Consider the following 22,797-nt stretch of genomic DNA (forward strand, 5'->3'; position numbering starts at 1 on the left):
GATACACATTCTCGGCTGAAAGAGCATGTGCCTATTCGTAGGCTGTTAAAAACTGTTAGAGATTAGAAAATGCTCTTCTAAAAAATTCAGTTGTTTGTATTCTCAGAATACATCTGGTTTGTAGAAGTTTTAGAGGTGGAGCAAGCCAAAATCTGGAGTCCCTACAAGGTTCTTACTCAGCAAAATTCTTGCCAATGGCAATAAGACAGTTACTAAATATATGTTTCAGGATATCACCTAATATGTAAACAAAAAGGTAGGTTTTAATATGATGGTAATGACTCATCGTGTTAAATTCGTGCAATCGATCGTGCAGTTTCTGCTTGGGCAAAACCCAAGTATAGTTGGATCTGAGCTAATGTAATCTTTATCTTGACAAACTGCCATAAAAAAGATTAGCCAGTTAATGTGTTTACAGCACTGTGCATTAGTATTAAAGCAATAAATCTGATAAATAATCAAATTATCTTAGTTTCACATAATGATTAAGAAAATTGTGCTTACAGATTAAAGTGATGCTGGGAGATTCCACCCCCTCTTCTTTCTGCATTAAAATCTTTATAACAGAAAGGCCTCATTGAGGGTTACTATAACATGTAATGTCACATGCCATCTCTTGCTGACCACAAAAATAACTCAAGGCGCCACTCTGCTGCAATTAGCAGCTGTAAGATTATGATGTTTTGACACAGGTGAGGTGAAAACCTCCAAGCAGAGAGTGGAGATATGAGTTGCAAGACTATTCCTGCACTGAAGTACCGCATATTACTTATATGCCAAAAAATGTATAAGAAAGGACTTTTCACAAACTCCTGAAGTAAGTTCTGCCACCAATTAATTTGCAATGCTTTGTGTGAAGGCAGAATTTGACCACCATTATCTAAAGTTTTCCACTATTCTTTGCCTTATGAGTAAATACGTTTGTTTCCACTGCTCTACCTCATCAGGAGGAATCAATTATAGAATAAGATGATTAAATACCAACCCTCAGTTATGTCTTACTGTAAGGCTGTCTTTTATAGTTATGAAGTAGACTCTATCCCTCTATTCACCAATATTACCTTACCACATGAGAGGAGTGGCTGAACCATGCACTGGGCTACTTATGGAGTAGCATACAGTGTATTTGAGAATAATTATCAAATAGTTGTATGTCTTATAGGCCCTGGGAAAGGGTGTCTTACAGGTATCAAACAAGTATTTTCTAAGATATGTATTTGAGAGGCGATTAGCATATAAACTACGCAGCTTTTAAATGTAATTTGGGAGCAGATCACTATGTTAGAAATGTATAAAAAGGCTTTAGAGAGTAGCCTCATTCTTCCTTTTTGTGCTTGTACATTTTTCAAGACTATGCATTTACCCAATATGAACTTCTATAATAACTCTTCTCTAACATTTAATTGTTTGTTAAAAAAAAAAAAAAAAAAAAAAAAAAAAAAAAAAAAAGCTGGAATTTGTAGCTACAACAAACAGCAAAGAGAACTTAGGGCTAATATACCAATTAAGTTACTTCTACTGTAAAAGCCCTTATGTGCATTTAAGAGCACTTCCATGACTTTCAAAAATAACTAAATATATTTGCTGCTTGTTTTATTCCACAGATTTCCATACTATGTTTACCACCAGCCACAATGTGTGGCAGCAGAAACGCCCATTTTGCAGACCTGTCCGTCAGATGGAAGGTGCCTGGGTAAGAAGTCTTTGTGGCTGATGGTGCACTGCTTTGAGGTTCAGGAGGCCTGCCTCTGGTCTGATCTTTGTGTGTGATTTTTTTTTTGGATGGCAGAAAGGGTAAGAGCCATATGCCCATTAAATGCTGTAACGTGACTCCCATCTTCTGTCTGTGCTCACTCTCATCTGCGTACGTGAGCACATACATAACCGTACAAATATACCTACCCAGATGAAAGTCTGCATCGGCTTTGGTCCTACTGAATTTTCTGAAATGATTTTTTCATCTTGATGGGTTTTAGCATTAAAGTGAACAAGCAAAGCAGCACACTTCAGCAGTGTTGGTAGGAAGGAAGGAAGGAAGGAAGCGGGAGGGGTGTTTGAGAAAGGTAAAGTGCACATAAAACTGGATAAAGTCACCTGCTGCTCCTCATCATGCAACCTAAGAAATGTACAGGAATTTACAGTGTACAAATGTTCTGCTTTATAACTACTGAATTTCATGGTTGCATATTTGCCACTTGTGAATTTGTAACTGGATATTAGCAATTTCCAAATGGCTTGGGATGTTTGTGCACACGTAGTACTTGAAAAGTGTGGTAAACATATGTAGCAACCTGTTTATTCATTGCAGAGTGCACACAAGGAAAGAGAAATGCTAAGAACTGTCATGCAGTAAGCTTTCAAAGTGGCACGACCACATTAAATATGCAAGCATGAGTTGTTACGGTCCCCCAAACATTTCCATATGGATCTGATAGATGCAGTCATATTGTCCAAGTAAGAGGTGAAAGCCCAAAGGTTATGGACAAGAAGATTATTTAAATGTGAATAAGCCATTAGAAACTACTGGAAGTACAAAACCAGAATTTTATTTGATCCCTTTGTGTTACCACATGCTAAATGGAATTAGATCCAGCCTGTGAGTGGTACTGGGATTAGACACCAGCATGTGAGAGGTAAAACTGCAGAATTAAAATAACCCCTGGTTTTATTCATCTCTTCTGAAACATGTCAAGTGTCACTTTTGTTGATTACCATAAAAACAGAAGTCACTTTCTTCTAAAAATATAAAAAAATTATCCTGGTACTTAGTATTAGGTAACCAGAATGTAAGATATCACAGCTACTGTGTTCTGGAGTTATAAGCAGTGGTTGTGGCACATTATTATTATTGCTACAGCTACAACTACTACTTACTTGCTATTTGCTACAAACATGTTAGAAAATATTTTTCTCTTTTGTGTTTCCTTAACAGCTAATACATCAGGGTTCATGTTTCTGCCTGGGCATCCTTGATCCCATCATACTGTCCTACCCTACTCCTCCTGATTTAATATTATTATATCATATATCCTATTATCATATGAATAGTCAGGAATAAAAAGGCAAAATTTAAAAGTATACAAAGTTTTAAACAACATTAAAAACAATTAAAATAAACAAAAACAATGTTTTTCTGAAACACATTTTTCTAAAATGAATACAAACTTTTTACTTAGAAATATTATGGGATTTTAAAAAAAAATCATCAGAAAGACAATTAGTTTCAAAATGTTAAAAGAAAAATTCTATTAAAAATAAACTTTAAATAAATGCATACTTTATGATGTATTTTTGATGTATGATAAAAGGCCATAATTATTTGCTGTCTGAGAAGTTTGTGAATAATGATTGAACCAATGGTTAGCAGAGGGAGGTGTTCATTTTCCCTTTCCTTTAATAATTCCGTGCTCTTCCTTTCCATACGTTTGGGTTAGGAAGTTTATCCCTTTTCAGGAAGACCTTGTGTTTGCAACCTGCTGCCAAATCCATCTGTATGCATCGTCTTTGGTAATATTGAGAGTTGTACCTTCCACAGTCTTTGGCACTGCATGATGAAGCGCTCTATTTATATTAAAATGAAGAAGTTCCTAAGGGAGACATAGAACAGAATGAAACAACAAACAGAGCTTTAGAGACTGAATGTGTGAAGTGACAGTGACAGCAAAATGGTAGCTTTTGTTACAGAGTGGCCCAAAGGGCTGCAGAAAGACTTATAGCATGAGCCACAGTGGTTTGAACTTGGCAGCTCTTACAGGCTTAAGTACTTGCCATGAGAAGATGTTTTACAATACAGAAGTTAATCAAATAATTTCTCAAGCTTGCACATCTTGATTTGGAATGTCATTGAAATAATATGTTGCATGAAGCTTTGCTATATATAAATTAAAGGAATTATTTTAACATTGAACCATATTTCTTCATTTAAATCAACACACAACTATACTGCAGTTTTTATGATTTACTTACTCTAGATAATAGGAGAGAAAAGACATAGACGTCACATTATACAGCAGCTAATGCCCTACTGTTTTCAGCTCAAGGGAAGGGAGAAAGTGAATTAAGCTGCTACTGAAATGTGCCCTGCAGGTCAATTTGAAGCGGGCAAGAGTGCTATAAAGTGGTTTATTGTGGCGGGGAAAGCTGTTAAATTGCCTGGAGGACTGGCTCAACATCATCGTGATGAGGGAAGCCGCGAGGTTGCTGTGCCCACTCTCCTAATGGTACAGGCAATCCACCTGGCCATCTGGAGGTATCAGGTGTGGGAGCAGGGATTACTAAAGCTGAATTTTGCAGGAAAATGTTTTGTAAAGTATTTTTGTAATGGAGAAATAATGTTAAAACTGATTTCTTGATGAGAAAAGTGAGAGAAAGAGAGAGTAGAAGGCATTGCAAATTGATATTTTCTTTGGATGTTGAGTCCCTGGCTGGGCCAGAAGAGCAATACAGGTGAAGGAACATGGTGCTAGCAGAAGGGAAGAGTTAAGAGTTGAGCATCTGTGAAGAGAAGGGGCTTTTACTTGTTTTTGTTGTCAGTGTGTAATTCACATTTTACACAAAGGCAATATTTGTTATCCATCTTCTCCAGGACGTCAATTAGCTAGTTAAAACTTGCCCCTTAGTACCAGAGGGAGAGCCTGGGTTTCTTGCTGGTTCCAGCCTGACATTCCCAAATCACAACGGCATATTTTCAAGAACTTATTTTCGATTTCAACATCTGCTGCAAAAAGAGGGCACCATCTATTGGAAATAAATAAAGTGGTAGTCAGATACTCTAATGAACAAACTTGTTTGGGAAAAAATTAATTGTTCCCTGTGGATATAGACCTGCAGATGCTGATACCACTGCGAGGGAGGAAAGATCACCTTTTACAAGCAAAGACATGATTTATCCCATTCCTAGCCCACAGGAAGTCAAGCGCAGGGCATATCCTTCAAGTCTTTATTTTTTGAAAATCATTTCTATAGAAAAAAAAATGAAACAAAAGTTTGAAACATCTGAAAGCACTTTCTGCCTTTTAAATTGACTTTCCACTTCTTTTCTTTTCTTTTCTTTTCTTTCCTTTTCTTTTCTTTTCTTTTCTTTTCTTTTCTTTTCTTTTCTTTTCTTTTCTTTTCTTTTCTTTTCTTTTCTTTTCTTTTCTTTTCTTTTCTTTTCTTTTCTTTTCTTTTCTTTTCTTTTCTTTTCCTTTCTTTTCTTTTCCTTTCTTTTCCTTTCTTTTCTTTTCCTTTCTTTTCCTTTCCTTTCCTTTCTTTTCCTTTCCTTTCTTTTCCTTTCCTTTCTTTTCCTTTCCTTTCCTTTCCTTTCCTTTCCTTTCCTTTCCTTTCCTTTCCTTTCCTTTCCTTTCCTTTCCTTTCCTTTCCTTTCCTTTCCTTTCCTTTCCTTTCCTTTCCTTTCCTTTCCTTTCCTTTCCTTTCCTTTCCTTTCCTTTCCTTTCCTTTCCTTTCCTTTCCTTTCCTTTCCTTTCCTTTCCTTTCCTTTCCTTTCCTTTCTTTTCCTTTCCTTTCTTTTCTTTTCCTTTCTTTTCTTTTCCTTTCTTTTCCTTTCTTTTCCTTTCTTTTCCTTTCTTTTCTTTTCCTTTCCTTTCTTTTCCTTTCTTTTCTTTTCCTCTCCTCTCCTCTCCTCTCCTCTCCTCTCCTCTCCTCTCCTCTCCTCTCCTCTCCTCTCCTCTCCTCTCCTCTCCTCTCCTCTCCTCTCCTCTCCTCTCCTCTCCTCTCCTCTCCTCTCCTCTCCTCTCCTCTCCTCTCCTCTCCTCTCCTCTCCTCTCCTCTCCTCTCCTCTCCTCTCCTCTCCTCTTCTCTTCTCTATTGAAAATATCTTTCTTGCAACTGTTGTTACAGAGGACAGGAGTTATGAAAGTCCAATAGGAAAAGCTCAGCCTCATTTTTCGGGACCCAGTTCAAGACTATCTACCTTACGTCATGTTATCTGATACATTAGCACCCCTACCACAGAAAATTTGCACTTAACAAGTATTCCTGTCAACACCTACTCAGGCATCCTCTACTGCTGAGCTCCCTCAGTATCTCTGGCACTTGCCATCACTCTGTGATTTTGCAGGAGTGTGACAAGCTGGGCTTTGTTGCTACTGCTCTTTGTTGCCTCTGAATACTGGGAGGAGAATAAAAAAGGAATGTGAGAGGGGAAGATTTGGATATTCATTTCCAAATTATAGAGTATGTTGTGCTCTTTTTTTTTTTTTTCTTTTTCCTTTACAGCCAAGAATAAGAGAGTTGTGAAGAGATTTGGGACTGTGTAAATAAACTCTGAGCAGAGGTAGGTCTGCAAATTATCCATGAATGGCAAAGTTTGAAGAAAATCTACTTCTGCTCTAAAAATGCTTCTTTCCACATCGGTTTTTGGTCATGGAATATGTGCATCATTTTAAACACGTTTTATTTCATCATGATTTCCAAGCTGTTTTAGTAAACCAGTTTTCCTTCCTATCCTGTTCCCACTCCTCATCAAATTTGATCAGGTTTTGTATTAAAATTCTACCATTAACAGATCACACATGAGGGAGACTTGAGATATTTTTGATATATCAACCACTCAAGAGCATGGATTTGTTTCTGCTCCTGGGGATTTCTGTGAAGTCACCTGGGCTGAAATACTCCTTTCAGTCTGTCTTTGAGCTGTCTGCTTTCAAACTATGTGAGACAACAGAGGTAAAAATTTAGATAAACATAGAACTGTTGGATTTTCTCTCCTGGCAAAGCACTGTGGAACAGGAACTCCTTTTATTTCCATGTATTTACAATTATTTTTCCACAGAAGCAAACTTCTCTGAGCTACTTGAATGTCTTGGAACATAGCCTTGCAATCTTAACCTGCTTTGGCTGCAGTACAGCTTTAGTTTCTCTGGCACCCATTTCTGGATTTTCCTGGTAGAATGAACACCTGTAACAATGAAACAGACAAATAAATAACATAGTTTGGTAATTGGCCAAACATAAATTAGGCATTTCAGAAGAGATTAGGAAAGATAGCAAATCCATGAGGCTACTGCTTATTTAGTCAAACACAGGTAGAAATTAAAAGGAAAGATTATTTTTTTTCATGTGTTTTCTAGGTTTCTCAAGGATGATTATGGAGCCTTAAAATGTGCAGCCATAAACAGCAGAATATCACAGAGATGCCCCCACCACTGCCATCTTGGGTTAATTCTCCAAATTTCCCAGTCTGGCTAATTCAGCTAGCAGGAAAAAATACTGTGGGATTTCCCCTTTGTGACCTATAACTGTGAATCAGACCCCAGACCTCAGGCACCAGACTCCCCTCACTCCAGAATATTTTTAATGAGAAAAAAAAAAAAAAAGTTAAAAAAAGAAGTGCTGTGTTTACTGATCACAGTGCCAGGCACACTTGTTTATATATTTTTGAGGTTTTAATCAATTAGTCTATAAAACTCAATGGGAAACACTGTATATGCTTTGTCATGATTAAAATTCTTGAGACAGTAGCATTAAGTGTAAATGACACTATGTAACAGTAATTACATATTATTGCTTAGATCTTCTGCTAATGTAAATTCAAATAACTGTGTTTGAGGCCATGTTTCTCTAAGTCACTCTGTAAAGATTTCAAGTAAGAGAGATCAATTTTAATTAAGCACATGTTTTAGAGATCATGTGAAAGTGGAGACAAAAAAAATATATTTTTTTTTACTAACAATTTATTGAATATATTGTAGAAGATTAAGATTCTGTGTTTGTTGATTAGGCTTTTTATGATGGTACAGAATTTGGAATTAACAAAGATCAAGAAAAAGCTAATTTTTATCTGTGAAAAAATGCAAGAATAAAGAATTCAAAGGTACACTTAAAAGAGACAGATAAAGCTATGTTTGTTCAATAACTGAAATAATTCATTGACTACACTTGACAATGTAAAACAGTTTATCTAAACTGTACTAGAGTTGACAGTAGAAATATTTAAATGACAAAACAATGGTTTCTTCCAGAGTGGGTCAACAGTTTAGTGTAACTGTGAGTTTTATAATGTATCAGCTTTTACCTGTTCTAATTATCCCATCAAACAAATCGATTCTTCATTTCATAGCCATAGCACAACTCCAAGAAAACACTGAGGGGAAAAAAAAATAAGATTCCCATCATGTAAAATGAATTTTCAAAGAAATAAAGAAAGAAAAACAAACAAACAAACCAAAGAAACAAACTAAAAAATAAAATCAAATAACAAAAACAAAAAAAAAGGAGCCAGAAGTTTTCCACCTGCAGTGTGCAAATGGCAGCAGGCTGAGCAGTTTCTCTGTATCACTGCATGCTTCAGTGCTTTGTTGCCAATATGCCTGAAGAAGTGGATCATCCCAGCTTTCTTTCTCTGTGGGTTGATTAATGATCTTGGTCCTTCAACCTAGAGTAAGTAAGCTTGGAAGCAGATGGAGTGGAGAACGTTTTCTAGTGCATGGACACCAGCAGCAGGGCCTCCCCTGGCCTTTTCTTCTCTTCTTGCTTGAAATATCTCTTTGCACCCAATGGCCCACAAAGCTCATCTCAGAAGGCCCTCGGCCCCTGCATCTTGCTTTTGCTCTCAGGATCATGTTGATGGCCAAAAGTTTTTGTGAGCAATATTGTAGAGTATGGTCTATGCCTATGGACTTTTCATTGTCAGACTTCTGTATTACATTTCAAAATTTGGAATGACTGCATATCAAGAGAAAGCAGATTTGCAACATATCTAAGGTATACCAGGTTTAGTTCCTTCCTCTAGAAAAACAGTGGAAGAGAAATTTCAACACACTTTGATTCACCAAGTTTTTAACTGCATGTAACCATTAGATATAATATACCTGGCCAGACTGACCAGCTTGGTCACTAAAGGTCACTAGGTTAAGGAAATGTTTTGTACCGTGTTGTGAGGAAGGCTGTGTTTATTTTTGTGTAAGCAGATATGCTCCTGTTGCTGTTTTGATTTGAAATTTATCAAATGTTTTTCTCAGAAGACCTGAAACAGAGATAAGGAAATACTGTATGCGATGACAGGCCGAATTTGCCTCTTTGCTATAAATAATCATGGTAAGAAAATTAAGGTGCAAAACCATGCCTGCTGTAATTGTTGCATACTTATTAGAAGCTTTCCCTTTCCATATTCTCTGGGTATTTGTTGCCCATGATAATGTGAATACTTAAGGGGAAAGTGTAATTAGCGACTGTGTAGTTCATTCAGTAAACATTTCTGAGCTGTTTGATGTGACTGAACTGAGCGTCACATATAATTTTACACTTTTATCCTACCAGGCAACTGACAGGTCTCTAATCTCAGTCTCAGAGCTTTCACTCTGCTTGAACTTTGCTTCATAGAGGTCATTTTCCAACCACTTGGGAGCAGAAGCCACGTCCGTTAAATCCCACAGAGTCGATAGATGCGATAATAGCTTTAGGCACATTTTCTTAGAACTCAGGGGAAAAGACAATTTCAATAAATGTAAAGCTATACTATCTACAATCTGCAGAATATGTAAGCAAATCATATAGGAGCACATCTTTCTTTTACTTCCTGGTGAGAAACTCTTTAATGATAAGGCATATTTGTTTGTTTTCAGTATGAACATTTGATAAGGGCAAAAAAGTCGTGTGCAATGCTATAAGAAAAGAATAAAGGAGGGAGAATGTATGAGGGGAAATGACCAGCAAAATATTCCCTCAGGTTTGGATTGTACAGATTTTATTAAATAGTCTAATACATACATGTATTTCTACCCTTGGTGAAAGGCAGGTGGTAATAGGGTGTGTGTGTGGTGGTCTGTCCATCATATTCCATATAGGAAGGGAAGCATTAGATCAACATACAAACTAGTGGTAGGACAAACGCAGAGACCTAGCATGTCTAAATACATGCTGCTAGCATGCTAAATAGGCTTGTGTACATAATGCTTTGATATATTTTACATCGTATAGATCACAGCTCATCAAAACAAGCTCGCAGGTTATATCTGTCAAGATAATTAACAGACAATTCCTCTGTAGCAGATGTCTGAGATAAGTAGGAAAGACAATCTCTTCCCCTGACATGGCATCAAAGGGGAAACCACTGATGTTAAAATAAAATGTGAGTTATTTCAATTTGATCGTAGCTGCCTAATATAAAAATTACCCCCCCTCACACAATAAAACAAACAATCCCTGCTTGACTGTCAAACTCTCATACAGAGATTGAAAATAAACTTTCAAATTCTTTCAACATTTTTTTTGTATTCTTTGATTTTTTTTTCCTTGATATATTTGTGGTGCAAAGGAATAAATCTTGAAAGTAAAGTATCCCCTCCAGCAAAATATTTTACTCCATTTGCCTTGGAGAATTCCACTGCAGGGGAAAGAAAGGGAGAAAAAAAAAAAAAAAAAAAAAAAAAAAAAAAAAAAAAAAACAAACAAAAAAAAACTTGCAGAGTAGCTGGAATAGCTTCAAATTCAATAGCCTATGAGATTTTCCTTTAAATGATCTTTCTAAATATAACAGTTCAATAGGTCAGTGGTCAATATGAGTGTTATCTGCCAGCTAGAGCTATTAATTTCTGCAACACTGTTTCAGATGCCAAATGTTAACCTAATGTTTTATACACCAGCTTTCTCACACATATGCTTAAATGAACATTATGCAAGCACTATGGAAGATGTGGTGCCAGTGTTCCCATATTAAAGTACAAAATAGCTGCCAAATCACAATATGGAATTATTATTTTGTTTTCATTCTTTCTAGGTCCTTTGAGGAATGGTCATCCTGAACGGAAGGATGTTTCCAAAGGTGAGGTGAGGATTTGCACAGCGTTTTGACAAAAGTGAGAGAGTTATTTAGAGTAATTTGACTCCATGCAAACTCACAGAAAGACTTGACAAGCGTCCAGAAGTATCTGTATGGTAGCAAAAGTTTGAAAGCTTGAAATTATGGACTGGAAAAAGTTTTAGGCCCTGGAAGAATCACAGAATTGTAGGGGTTGGAAGGAACCTTGAAAGATCATCGGGTCCAACTCCCCTGCCAAAGCAGGTTCCTTAGAGCAGGCAGCCCAGGTAGGCATCCACATGGGCCTTGAATATCTCCAGAGAAGGAGACTCCACAACCTCCCTGGGCAGCCTTTTTTCACATCACATAGACCTTCCTCTTCCTTTTGATCTTTTCAATGAGCTCCTTGCTCATCCACTCAGGTTTCCTACCCTGTTCCCCAATTTTCTACTCTTAGGGATGCACCAATCCTGAGCTTGGAAAAGAAGAGAATGGATCAGGAGCCGATTCTGGCTGTTGCAGCTGCTCCATCAAAGGCAGTGCTGGGAGGAGCTTTGCTCTGCTCTGGGCTTCCAGGGCTGGGCTGGGCTTGATGCAGGACCTGTGGCATAGGATGGATCTCTGAGACCTACTGATCAGAAAACACAGAGGTGAACCTGTGTTAACCTGTTGTGCCATGTGCCTGAAATTAATACCTCCTGAGGGAACAGGGGCTGGACAGCTAGTTATGTGGTATGATTTGGCTAGACAGTCTTATTTTATGTGTTTCAGTGGTGCTGCTAGAACCCAGAAAAAAGTTCTGGGAGAAAATATCATTGCAGAAGAACAGAGAGAAATCACCATCACAGAAGCCAGTTAAAGTGAGGAAAAGTGCTCCAAAGGCTTGCTCCTTGTGGTACTGATGTCAGTTATCCTGTTTTGAATCAGGGCTGCTGAGTCAATTTTTCTGTTGTAGTACTTGTGGTTGCAGTCAGTGCATATTTGCACCTCCCAGATCCCAGAAGACCTTATTCTTGTCTTTATTTCTGTCTTTTGAGTGACAACTTGATTTAAGCAAGCTAACACCTCTGCATCATTGCACCAGATCTGTTTTCTTCTTCTCAGGCTAAGATCTTGGGTTGTTTCCTCTTGCCATTTCCTCTTAAATATTTTGTCATCAGCTCTGGTACAAAAATCACAACAGTTTATGTTATGCCACTACCTCCTATTTCAGTTGCTACAGGCAAGACACACTCCCATCTATCAGTCAGGTTTACTCACTCCATCCAGCTTATCTCAAGGTCCTCTCACTCAAGCTATGTCTTAACCCAGAAGATAATATTCTTCCTGATGTTTTAAGCTGTGGTCTTTGCTTCACTCTTTCACCTCCCCAGATTTAATTCTCATCAGGATTCTCATCAACTGTCGGTTTGATGGCCATCTTTTCTTGCTGTGTGTGCCTCTGCCTTTTATGCATACCTACCTTGACAGCACTATTGTAGAAAAGTCTTCATCTTATATGCCAGGTTTTGATGTACTGTATGAATAGTGGAAGCCAATCTAAAGCTTTTTTTTAAAGTCTGTTGTTTGCTTAAGCAATTCTTATGTACGGGAAACTTAGTATGGGTGATTGATTTATTAATATCACTTTGTTGGTACACGCTTAGAATTTATTGTTCTCACAACATATCCCATGTACGAATAATAAATATAACCTAAATAATAACAGACTTACTATTTTTACAATCAGTTTATGTCTCCATGTGATTCTAATAAGAAGAGCCCAGGTTGGGAAAGAAGACATGAAACTTTATTACGTCTGCACTCTAATCCTAATCCTCCAATGCAGAGTAAAATCCATCCATGCCAGAAATGTCATACGGAAACCAGAAACCTTCATGCTTTTACTGCTGCTGTCCCAGATGGAGATATATATGCAAACACTGCTGAGCTCAGAATTATGGTCCATGACCAGAAGTAACTTTCATGGCGCCAGAGGACCCTTTTTGCCACAGAGGCAGGTTTAAAATGTTTATGCTTTGTTTGAATGTATGTCTGATGATAGCTCTTAAGCATTGCACTGCCATTCAGGGATTCCTGGGAAGCAATCCTCTCTTCTGCTTTAGTCAAATTCTTTATAGCAGAAAAGTATTGAAGAAGGATGTTTTGTTGGCTCATCATTTCTCCCAGGCATTTTTTACTTACGGGGCCCATTTAAGTTACCTGGTAACTTGCTATTATGGATTGGTATGTAAAAATCTCTATATAACTTGAAGCTTGGGAGAAAAGCTTTCTTTATAGAGGTTTACCATTCTTTAAACAGTAAGTAATGCTAATTATTTATATCACATAAATTAATAGCCCTTTTGGACTTGTTGCACTGCATTAGATAAGTAACTTTCTTGCACCAAAGTATCTAAGTAGCAATTTACATGGTAAATTATGTTAATGGTTTCAAGAGCTTGAAACCATTTCCAAAATATGTTTAAACAAAATCCTTACTTATCATTAAACAGAAAATAAAAACAAAGTTTTAGACACAATTAATTAATTAATTGAATTGTTAAATTTTATTTTTTTCAGTTGATGAGCTCCTCAAAATGGCCACAGATACACTCTTCTGTCTCCAAGCCTAAAGTGACTCCAGGTAAAATCATTTTCTCTCTAAAAAGCTGGCCAGTAAAGGAGTTGAAAAATGTAAAAATGGTTTCTATAGCATAAAAGCTGAGTGCAAATCTACAAATGGGATCAATCTGCCTCACTCCTGCTACCTTAATCCAGCACCTCAAGAATCAATGTTTCAAGTCAATCCTTCCAGATGAGGTGCTGATTGACTTCCAGGCACTTCCAGAGGTAGGAGTAAGGTTGCTTTTGAAAATGAAAGGCCAGTCTCCACAAAGGAGTAACTTTATCTCACGTAAAATACTAAAAAAGCACTTTTCTGTCATGGCAGAAAGTAGAGGACTGTGTGTCTGTGGTTCAGGCAGAAGCTCAGCATCATCACCTCCTCTGCCAAATCTTCCTGCCTTTTGTCATGCCAAATGGATGATAACTCTATAAGAGAATTGTGTGAGTAAAGGGTAGAGTTAAGCAATATGACTCTATTATGTCCTGTCATTTCTGATTAATCTGACTCTCTCAGGATGGAAATACTACAAAATACTAGTTTTTGAGTATTCAATGCTGGAGATATTAATAAGGCTATTAACCTAGTAGGAAAGAAGTAGCAAAAAATGCCAGGAATGGAAAAGAAATCTGTCAGGTGCATTCTAAAATACCCATGTCAGTGATTGAACAAGCTTTGAACAAGATTGAACAGTTCTTCCTGATTTATTAAAGCTTTGCATTTTTGCCATAAGCAGCTATATATTGCTGGTACACAGCCTTCTGGAACATATGTGATTATCCTGCAATTTTTCTCTTCTGCAGTTTGTGCAGATCTGTGGATATCATTGTGCTGGACTGTGGATATCACTTGAAAAATTCATCTACAGTGAAGCCACAATGGTCACAGAAATGTTGTGCTTCCCCTATGTTACCTACCTATCTGTTACCACCTTTTCAAGAAAGGCTGCATTAAATGTCTTTCTTTAGGAAGGCCAGTAGTCATATTTTCTAATGGAGCTAACACCAGATTTTTCTAAAGCATATTGATTTCTGTCTAGGGTGGGGCAGCCTTGCAATGGAAAATGTATCATTAAGAATATATTACATCTGGACAATAATCTTCAGGTACCTGTAAAGATCAGAGGGATGCCAATATGATCTTGAGCTCTGAATTGGTGTGGTCTCTGTGGAAAAGGTGGATAGATCGTATTTGTGTAGAGACTAAACAAAATACTTGGGGTTTAGTATTTAATGCTAGCAGATTGTGCTAAATGTACTAGGAAGGTAATCTTTATGTTGGCAAATCCAGAATCATTTGGCACCATAACTCTCCTCAAGTGTGACATCCTGCCCTCCCAGCAGACCAAAAGAAGCTGAACAAAGAAGAGCAGGGAGTCAGGAAAGTTAGTTTTTCTGTGCTGCTCTCTCCTACCTACAAAAAATACTCATTTACAAAATGCATTGGCTAGCTGTTTGCTTCTCTTTCTCCACAGGATTTAAGGTAAAAGATGCAGCCTGTGCCTTCCCTTACCTGGATATTTCTCCCTGGTGTGGGCAAGGTATCCTGACAATCAGTATGGCTGAGAAAGCCTTTGAATGAGGCTCAACAGAGCACTTTCCTTCATTAGCTGTCTTGAAAGCAAAACAAAGGAAATCCATCCAGATCTTTAGCCAATCCTGCTCAAAGAGAGCAAAGCCTTCAAAAACCCCTATGGCTGAAAAAATGTTGCAATGGCTGCCAAGTCAGGCACTAAGAAGTTAGTAAATATTAAAATGGAGACTTCCTTAATATAGTTCTTTCATGCATGTAATTGGGATTTAGCTTTCAACTGAATAAACACCAACTGAGAATGCAAAACGTTATTATTTTTGTTATCTCATTATTGTAATATTTTTCTTAAGAACTTTTATTCATTCAGTGCATGGGATATGTTGTGCTCTGGAACACAGAAAAAATGTATCATGGAGGATCTTAGCCAGAGGCCCCTCAGTTCACTTCAGGCAAAAGTTGTTCCAGGATTTGAAGTCATCCATCTGATGTTACAATACTCACTCCAGAAAACCCAAGGAGAAAAGTAAGAATGCTTCTTCAGAGAAGGGTTTGAATGATTTTCAGTGATTGCTTTATGTTTTATAATAGTTCTGTAATAGTTCCATATAATAGTGTTGTATGATGTGATCAAGGGCCTGAACTGAACCACCTGGCATCATTATATCTTAGATATAACACAAATGCACATCTTAGATATCCCAAATGGAGATATCAAAGTGGGGCTGATGCAGATGACCCTGAATGGAGGGAAGATATGAGTCTTCCTGCAACAACCTGATGGTTACTGTTCTTCTGCTTCATGACGGGAGTAAGTGAATGGAAAATGTTGGTATGAGCAGTTTGATTTTTGTTTTAAGGACAGCAGTCAATTATGTGATTGAGTTTTCATGAGGAAAGTACTGACTTTGTCAAGCTTAATACGCCCAGGGATATTAAGCCAAACCCTTAAACATGGGCTTCTATTACTCCCTGCAGACAAGACTGGCACAATGTCTTCATCTTCCTTTGTTTGCCCTCACAGTAATCCTGGCTGTGGTTTCAAGAGGTGGTTTCACTTTGCTCATCAAACAGTCCTCAGAGACTAGTGGCAGTGATCATGGCAGAATACTTTGGACTAAGTTCATGTATGGCTTGCCTCACTCTTGTTTTTTGGTGATCCATGAATAATAGAATTTCCTGTTCTCTCAAATTCTCTTTTTAAACAAGGCAATTTATCTTAACATAGGCAACAAAGGAATGTAAAGTGTGGTGGGGTGTTGTTGTTGTGTTCAAGTTATTATCTAATTCTCATATTGTTAGTTTAGTGGATGTAGGCTTCAACTAAATTTAAAATCTAGGCAAAAATATTTCTTAGATGTTAGGTGTTAGGATTGGAATTGTGAAATGGTTTTATTAAGACAACAGCTTTCAGTCACAATTTCAAATTTCCAGACTACCCAAAATGTTGGGGGTGGGGGGAAAGGGAGGGGAAGATAAAATGCCGGGAGGAGGATTCTCCACTTTTCTGGTAACAGGATTAAGTAAACAGTTGCATTTTTCTGTGCTCATAACTATGTTTTCACATAAATTCCTACACTAAGTTTCTGTTTTCCAACAAGCAGTTTTTAAAGTGTTTGAAATATAAATACCCAACACATTTAAATGAGACACATAGCCTTTCCAGTGGGTTCATTTTGCTTTGAGGCAGGTCTTAGATCAATTTCACTAGCACTGAGCAATATTGGGAATAGCGTATCCTCTGAGAACTGGAAAACATTGATTTATTTTACATGTCCAATTAGTTCCGTAAATTAAGCGACTGTATTCAGGTATGTACTACAGCACTGCTCTTTTCAAAGGTGAAGAACCTGTTTACAGCTTGTGAGAATATGACCTTAATTCTAGGGGGCCTAGTTTAAAGTGGTTGAAGGCCACTGTAAAGGTTCCCATTGATATTGTCAGGTTCTGGGGCAAGTTTGTGGCATATATATGTATATATATTTAAAAAAATATAAAAGTATATTTACATATATTTAAAAAATTATGAATCCTGTGGGGCTTTGTTATTGTTTGTTTGCTTGCATGTCTAACTCCATGGAAACATTTTTGCTGGTTTTGTTAGTCTGTTTTCTTTAGATGGAGCTGTGGGTTGACTCTGTCTCATTAAGTTCCTGAACAGTGTCGACATCAAACAATTACGCCATAACAAGAGGCAGTGTCAGAGGTGTAGGAATGTGTTGCACCTTAACATTTCCTTTCCCCTTTGAGGATAATTTCTTGTGGGGTTTTGTCGGTGTAAGAACATGCATCCAGCTGCAGATCAAGCCAATCAGCCTCCTCCGTGCCAGGCCAAGCAGAAGCAATTAGCAGCGCGGCACTCGCGCTGTGAACACCGGGGTGTGTGCAGGCTGCGGCCCCGTCCCTGGCTGATTGCCCCGAGCCGCGCTGCTGCTCGTGATGCAAATTGTGTCTGGTCCCCCGGTAATCGGGATCAGCGCTGCCTCGTTTGCCCACTCGCTGCTCATGGCCTCTCTACGCCGCGATAATGGTTTTGGTGGGCAATCAGGGAAGATGCCTTCTTGACTCATCTCTCATAATAGATTGTCCTCCTCAGGCAAAATTGAATAACCCCCGACATGGCCTGGAGGCAAGCAGTACGAATTCAATAAGTCTGCAGGGTCAATGTCCTGATATTTTTGGCAAGCAAGTAATTATTCTGCACTAACATTCAGTAATAGGAGTAGGAAACTGCTGGAGACACCTTCCTCCATACCCAGAATAGCCACCTTAATAGGATATTGCTCTAATAAGTATTTCTGTCTCATTCCAATGCCCCCTGCCTTCAGGTTTGCTTTTCATGCACATTTCATGTACGTATTCTGCAGAGGCTTTTTACCAACAGCATCTGTGGGAAAGTTTAACAACTTCACTGTCTGTTGTTTAATATTTTCCACTTTTATGGGTTACAGTTGTGCTGTCTATTTGCTTTTACTGATTTGTGAAAGATTTATTATAAACCAAATACAGCTGTTCTGTCCTTTCATAAACTGAAACTATTTTGGCAAAACCTATTTTCCACTATGAAAATAAATTTTAAATTGCTTCCCTCACCCATCTTTCCAAGCATGAGCATCCAGTTGTTATTCAGTGGTGCAGAATAGGTGCCAGGGTGATTGTAGGCTCACTTAGGGGGAAGAAAATGCCTATGCTTCAAAAATAAACAGCAGAAATGATTTTTCTCTCTCCACCCCTCTTTTCCAGGGGATTTAATATTATGATCTGAAGACCTCAAAAGTTATGAATTGTAATACAAAAAAACTCAACGGCAGATTTAAGCCATTTTTTGCACTCTGATTTTGCATTTATACTGAGGAGTTATACACATTTTGTTTCAATACTTAACCTTTAGCTTAAACTGATAACTTTTTAGTTTTTTCAGCTTTTTAACATACTTATATATTTTCCGTATGGAGCTTAAAATAGCCCTCTGCTTACTCTGAAAGGGCACACATCTCATTGTATCTCTTTCCACTGTCAAAATTTGGACAATTGTAATTCTCCCTCTCATTTTGAAAGAGAATATTAAGTTCTAAACTCTTCAACAGAATTTCTCTGCTGATTAAAATGCCCTTTCCCCTTTCCTAATCTGGTGAAGCTATAATTTTGCATTTTTTAAAGAAGCAGGAAAGAGAAATATAGAGATTCTTCATGAATACCACTGCTTCAACCTAAGTTGTTTGTTATTTTTCTCCTTTTTTTCTTTTTTTTTTTTCTTTTCTTTTTTTTTTTTTTTTCTTCTAGAATTAAATGTGTTTTACTGCATGGAAACTATTGCTTTATTCATTGGAAAAAGGCTTTATCTCTTCTCTCTCGAGAACAGTGCACATGGAGTAATGAAGATCCTTGTATAACAGCAGAATAAGCACTTTCTAAGACTGATTGATGATTGATTAACGTAGGACTGTCTCCCTGTAGCTGCTCATCACTGTGCTTTTTGATGAGCAGCATACATTCCCAACATGAGAAAGTTGTTTTGATCTGTACTGGTCTTGTTTACTAGCTGGGACAAAACCTAGGTTGAAATTGCTCGTTTTCAGCTGCTGGTGCTGATTTAGAGCTCAAGTATATAAAAAATTCCTGTGCTAATAATAGACCCATTTTTTTTTTTTTTTTTTGTGAAATACATGTGATTACTGGTGCTGTTTACTGTCTTGCACCAATAGTGATTGTTTTTCCTTCCTCCAATGCTTTTAAAATGCCATTTGTAATGCAGCTTCGATATGATTTAATTTACCATTGGAGTGTTCTCCTCATTACTGCCTTTACAGCCCAGTGTAAGATCCATCTCCACTTGTTCATTTGCCAGCTGGGTTTCATAAAGCATTCTGCTTCAACCTTTGGCTCATGGAGAGATGTTTTTTTCACTAGTACAATGTTACCTTTTCTAGTGTTCCAGCCAAAGCTCCCAAGATTCACAGTGCCTGTGCTAAAAACTTACAAATGCACATATTTGGACCAGGAAAAGATTTCTCTCTGTGATTCTGTGATTGCAAAAGAGGAATGGTTTTCTACAGAGATCTGAACTATCGGTAAGTGCAACAGGAGAGGGATATAATTCATGGAAATAAAACAATGGGATTGTTCTGGACTAGTGGTGGTGGGTCCTTTAGGTGCAGCTCCATGTGTGTATCTTGGACCCCTCTGTAGTATGTAAAGAAAAAGCCATCATTTTTAGGCAGAGCAACTTACTGATTTCAACTTCTGCTCCAAAAATGTGAAGATCTAAAGAAAGAAATACACTTTCCTCAATAGAGAGGTCCTTTAAGTAAGGCTGTCATCATCGTCTATGGTCAGAAAAAAAAAAAAGAAAAAAAAAAAAGATGGTGTTTAAAATGTGAAACGTTCTTTCTGAACCTTTTCAGTTTTACATACCAAAGATATATTGAAGTTCTATCTATGGCTGGTGATTTCAATGAAATTATATCAATGTCTTCATGCTGTGTGAAAATATTCCTCTGTTTGTATGTAAATGCATACATGTACATGTGTACCTGTACACATACAGTTGTGTCAATCTGTTGTTATGTCTTTTCTTTTGTGAAGTAAGACAAGGCTGAAAAAGTGTTGGCAGTTGTAAAGCACATGAATACTGAACACAGAGCTTATAAACAATCTCTGAATTTACTGTTCTGACCTTCTTACGTTTCTATTTTGTGCTTTCCAGAGCCTGTTGAACTCCTATGTACATGTACCCCATTTTCTCCCAGGCTTTAGTTCTAAAACAGTTTAAATATAATAGATAAAAATTAGGACGTGATCCTGTTAATCCTTATTTACTTGACATGCTTTTATTTGCCTAAATTTTCCCATTGATAAATGAATGTGTCTGCAGTGCTTTGAAATACCTTTGCGATATCGACCAACGTAGAGTAATGAGTAGATTACTCATTAGTGGAAAAGATACAGGTCAGAGTCTTACACTTTTATAGAAAGAAACTTAAGTTTAAGCACAACACACTGGATTATTTTTACATATATTTCACACAAGCAGTGCTGAATAAAAAGCTAAAGATCACACAGACAGTGTATTTTTAGTGTTAGTGCATAGATGTTACTGTCAGTAGCAAAATACTTTTTTTATTTGAATAGAGAATAAAGAAAGTAGACTTGTAAAAGCTATACTTTATCATTTGTTGGCACAAACTTTCAAGCCTTCTTGTTCTTCTCTTCCAGCTGTCTCTCCTTACTTCTGCTTTTATTTAGTCCTAAATTCTTGCTGTTTCTTAAACGTGTTTGTACATCAACTATTAATGTCATTTGAATTGTTTGGGTTTGATTTTGTTTGTCATATTAATACTACAGTGAAACATTCCAGTTTTACGTCTAAAGGCAGTATGTTATTCCAGAAATCTGCTGTTGAGGCTGATTTTCTTTTTAATTTTCATCTTTTCCTCTTTTTTATTTTTCTTTTTTCTTTTTGTCATAGCCAAGCATGCATAAAACTCAATGGAAGAACAACCTCCAGAGCTCCAAAATTCACACTTTCAGAATGGAATACAAGTTCCACAGGACTTAAAGAGATAATAAAAGAAATCTCTTAACATCTGCTCCAAGAGGCAGGTACAAGAGACCTGGCAAACTCCAAGGTAAGCACCAGGGACAAAGGTCCCAATAAAGCCGAGGTAGCTTGGTGCAAGACAGACATTCAAAGCCAGGTGCTCATCTGTCTCCAGCCCTCTTGTGTGGGCACAGAGGAGGGAAAGAGAGACATTTGCGTCACTCAACTTCCTTGCTTAAGGGGATGTTGGGCAGTATTGTAATATTATTTTCTGGCATAGACTTTTTCTCACAGATATATTTGGGTAGTTACACAGATGGTTATATCCCACTGATGTCAGAGATGAAGAGGTGAAAAGCAATAAAAGTGAGCTAGTTCTGCATCAAATCAACATCCACCATAGATAAATGATTTCAGAAAGATGTTTTCCTTAAGCTTTGCAAGTGGAATTCATATTAAAAAAATAAGTAAATATAAATATAAAAGCTATTACTATAACATATATTACAGTTAGCTATCCAAACTAAATTGGTAAGTGGCTTAAGCAGTGCTATGCATGACTGTGGGCCAAAGTCGTCGCTAGCGGACAACAATTTCCTGGCTTTGTATTATTATTTCTGTCTGACAAGCTCTGTATCATCTGCATGTTTTCCTCTCATTTCTTATGACTGTTTATTTTCTTCCTTGCTTTTAGCTCTTGCTTGTTTGTTTGGCTTGTGGTTTTGTTTTGTGACCTGGATTAGTTTAGAAAGAAAATATAAAATATCACCTTAAAACATGATTTTTATTTCACTTGGTTTTGTTCCCTCCTATTCCCTCCACACACACACGTTTCCTTGCTATTTTTAGTACTTTTTATGCTGACAACTGCAGTGAAGTGAATTTAGTATTAAATGTCTAAGGCCTCCTTCAGTTCTCTTATTGTCATTGTTGTTATTATTATTGGTTTTTTTTTCATTATCATTGTTTATTTTTACTAACACCATGAATCAGAGACTAGGCATGGGCCAGGGTCCTGGCCTTGGTTGCTTGCTTTACCAGTTGTGAACAAAAGACAAGACCCTGCAGTCAACCATTTTCAATAGCCAAGTACCTGAAAAGAAAGAACAGGTGGGTGAAAACTGGGGGGAACAAGTAGCAAGTAGAACTCTGTGCAGTGGTAGAACACACCTCCAAGGAGAGTTTTAAAGATAAAAGTATGAAGATAAGTATGTCTGTGTCTAACAGGAATATGAGAGAGACTGGATCTGACAGCAGACTAAAGACACAAGGCAGAAATCAATCATTTGATAATGAATGGTCATGGATCATGGTGAAGAGCTCTAAAAGTAAAGACATACAGCTTGTGTCTGGCATTACAGAGAAGGGGAGTGCACAGAGAAAACAGCCATTGGTGGAGCAAAGAACTGGGAAGATGGTCTTAGCAGCACCAGCAACAAATATCTGGGTAGGTATTTGTTGGTTAAATTTGCCTTGGCCAAGGATATGGTAGATACTCAAGTTTCATTTTATGGATAGATGTCAGAAGGGGAAGTCTGCATCCTAACTACGTGCCATGAAAAGCAGTCACAAGCCTTGAGTGTAAAGAAGAGTTATCTAGGAAAAAACACCCTGATAAAAGTTAAGAGGTGGAAGATTACTGAAAAAGTGGAAAGGGAGGAATCTTCTTTTTTTTTTTTTTTTTAGATATATTGAGATGACAGCTTGTCATATCAAAAACAGTATCAGAACAACTAAATTAAATTTCGGTTTGGGTGACAGCTCTGAAACAGCAAGGTAGATGTTTGTGTCAACAGCCTGGAGAGATTAAGGATAGTAATTCATTGAAAAACAGCCAAGTCTTGTGAACAGGTGATACCAAGCTCCTTCCTTCTATGGCCTACT

At 37.4% G+C, this 22,797-nt stretch overlaps 1 protein-coding gene and 1 long non-coding RNA gene across 8 annotated transcripts in view; both read left to right on the plus strand.

Moving 5' to 3' along the window:
- LOC311435831 (uncharacterized protein) overlaps positions 1-12,728 on the plus strand; it is a 235,908-nt gene extending 223,180 nt beyond the window's left edge. For 6 of the 7 annotated variants that reach the window (XM_084517263.1, XM_084517264.1, XM_084517260.1 and 3 more), the window contains 2 exons: positions 1,605-1,693; positions 2,933-3,069. In XM_084517263.1, the coding sequence (XP_084373389.1) occupies positions 1,605-1,693; positions 2,933-3,058 (215 nt within the window). In that variant the 3' untranslated portion in view covers positions 3,059-3,069. Of the gene's footprint in view, positions 1-1,604; positions 1,694-2,932; positions 3,070-6,216; positions 6,275-10,717; positions 10,763-11,195; positions 11,634-12,566 lie in introns of those variants that run through there. The other variant, XM_084517259.1, reaches the window with a different exon arrangement.
- A 570-nt stretch (positions 12,729-13,298) lies between these two features.
- Positions 13,299-22,311, plus strand: LOC311435695. Its single transcript, XR_014692318.1, has 5 exons — positions 13,299-13,364; positions 15,227-15,399; positions 19,304-19,444; positions 20,842-21,001; positions 22,141-22,311. It is a non-coding gene; the product is annotated as an uncharacterized lncRNA (long non-coding RNA).
- Positions 22,312-22,797: the final 486 nt, after the last annotated feature.

Source organism: Aythya ferina, assembly GCF_964211825.1.
Source record: "Aythya ferina genome assembly, chromosome: 4".
Lineage (NCBI taxonomy): Eukaryota > Metazoa > Chordata > Aves > Anseriformes > Anatidae > Aythya > Aythya ferina.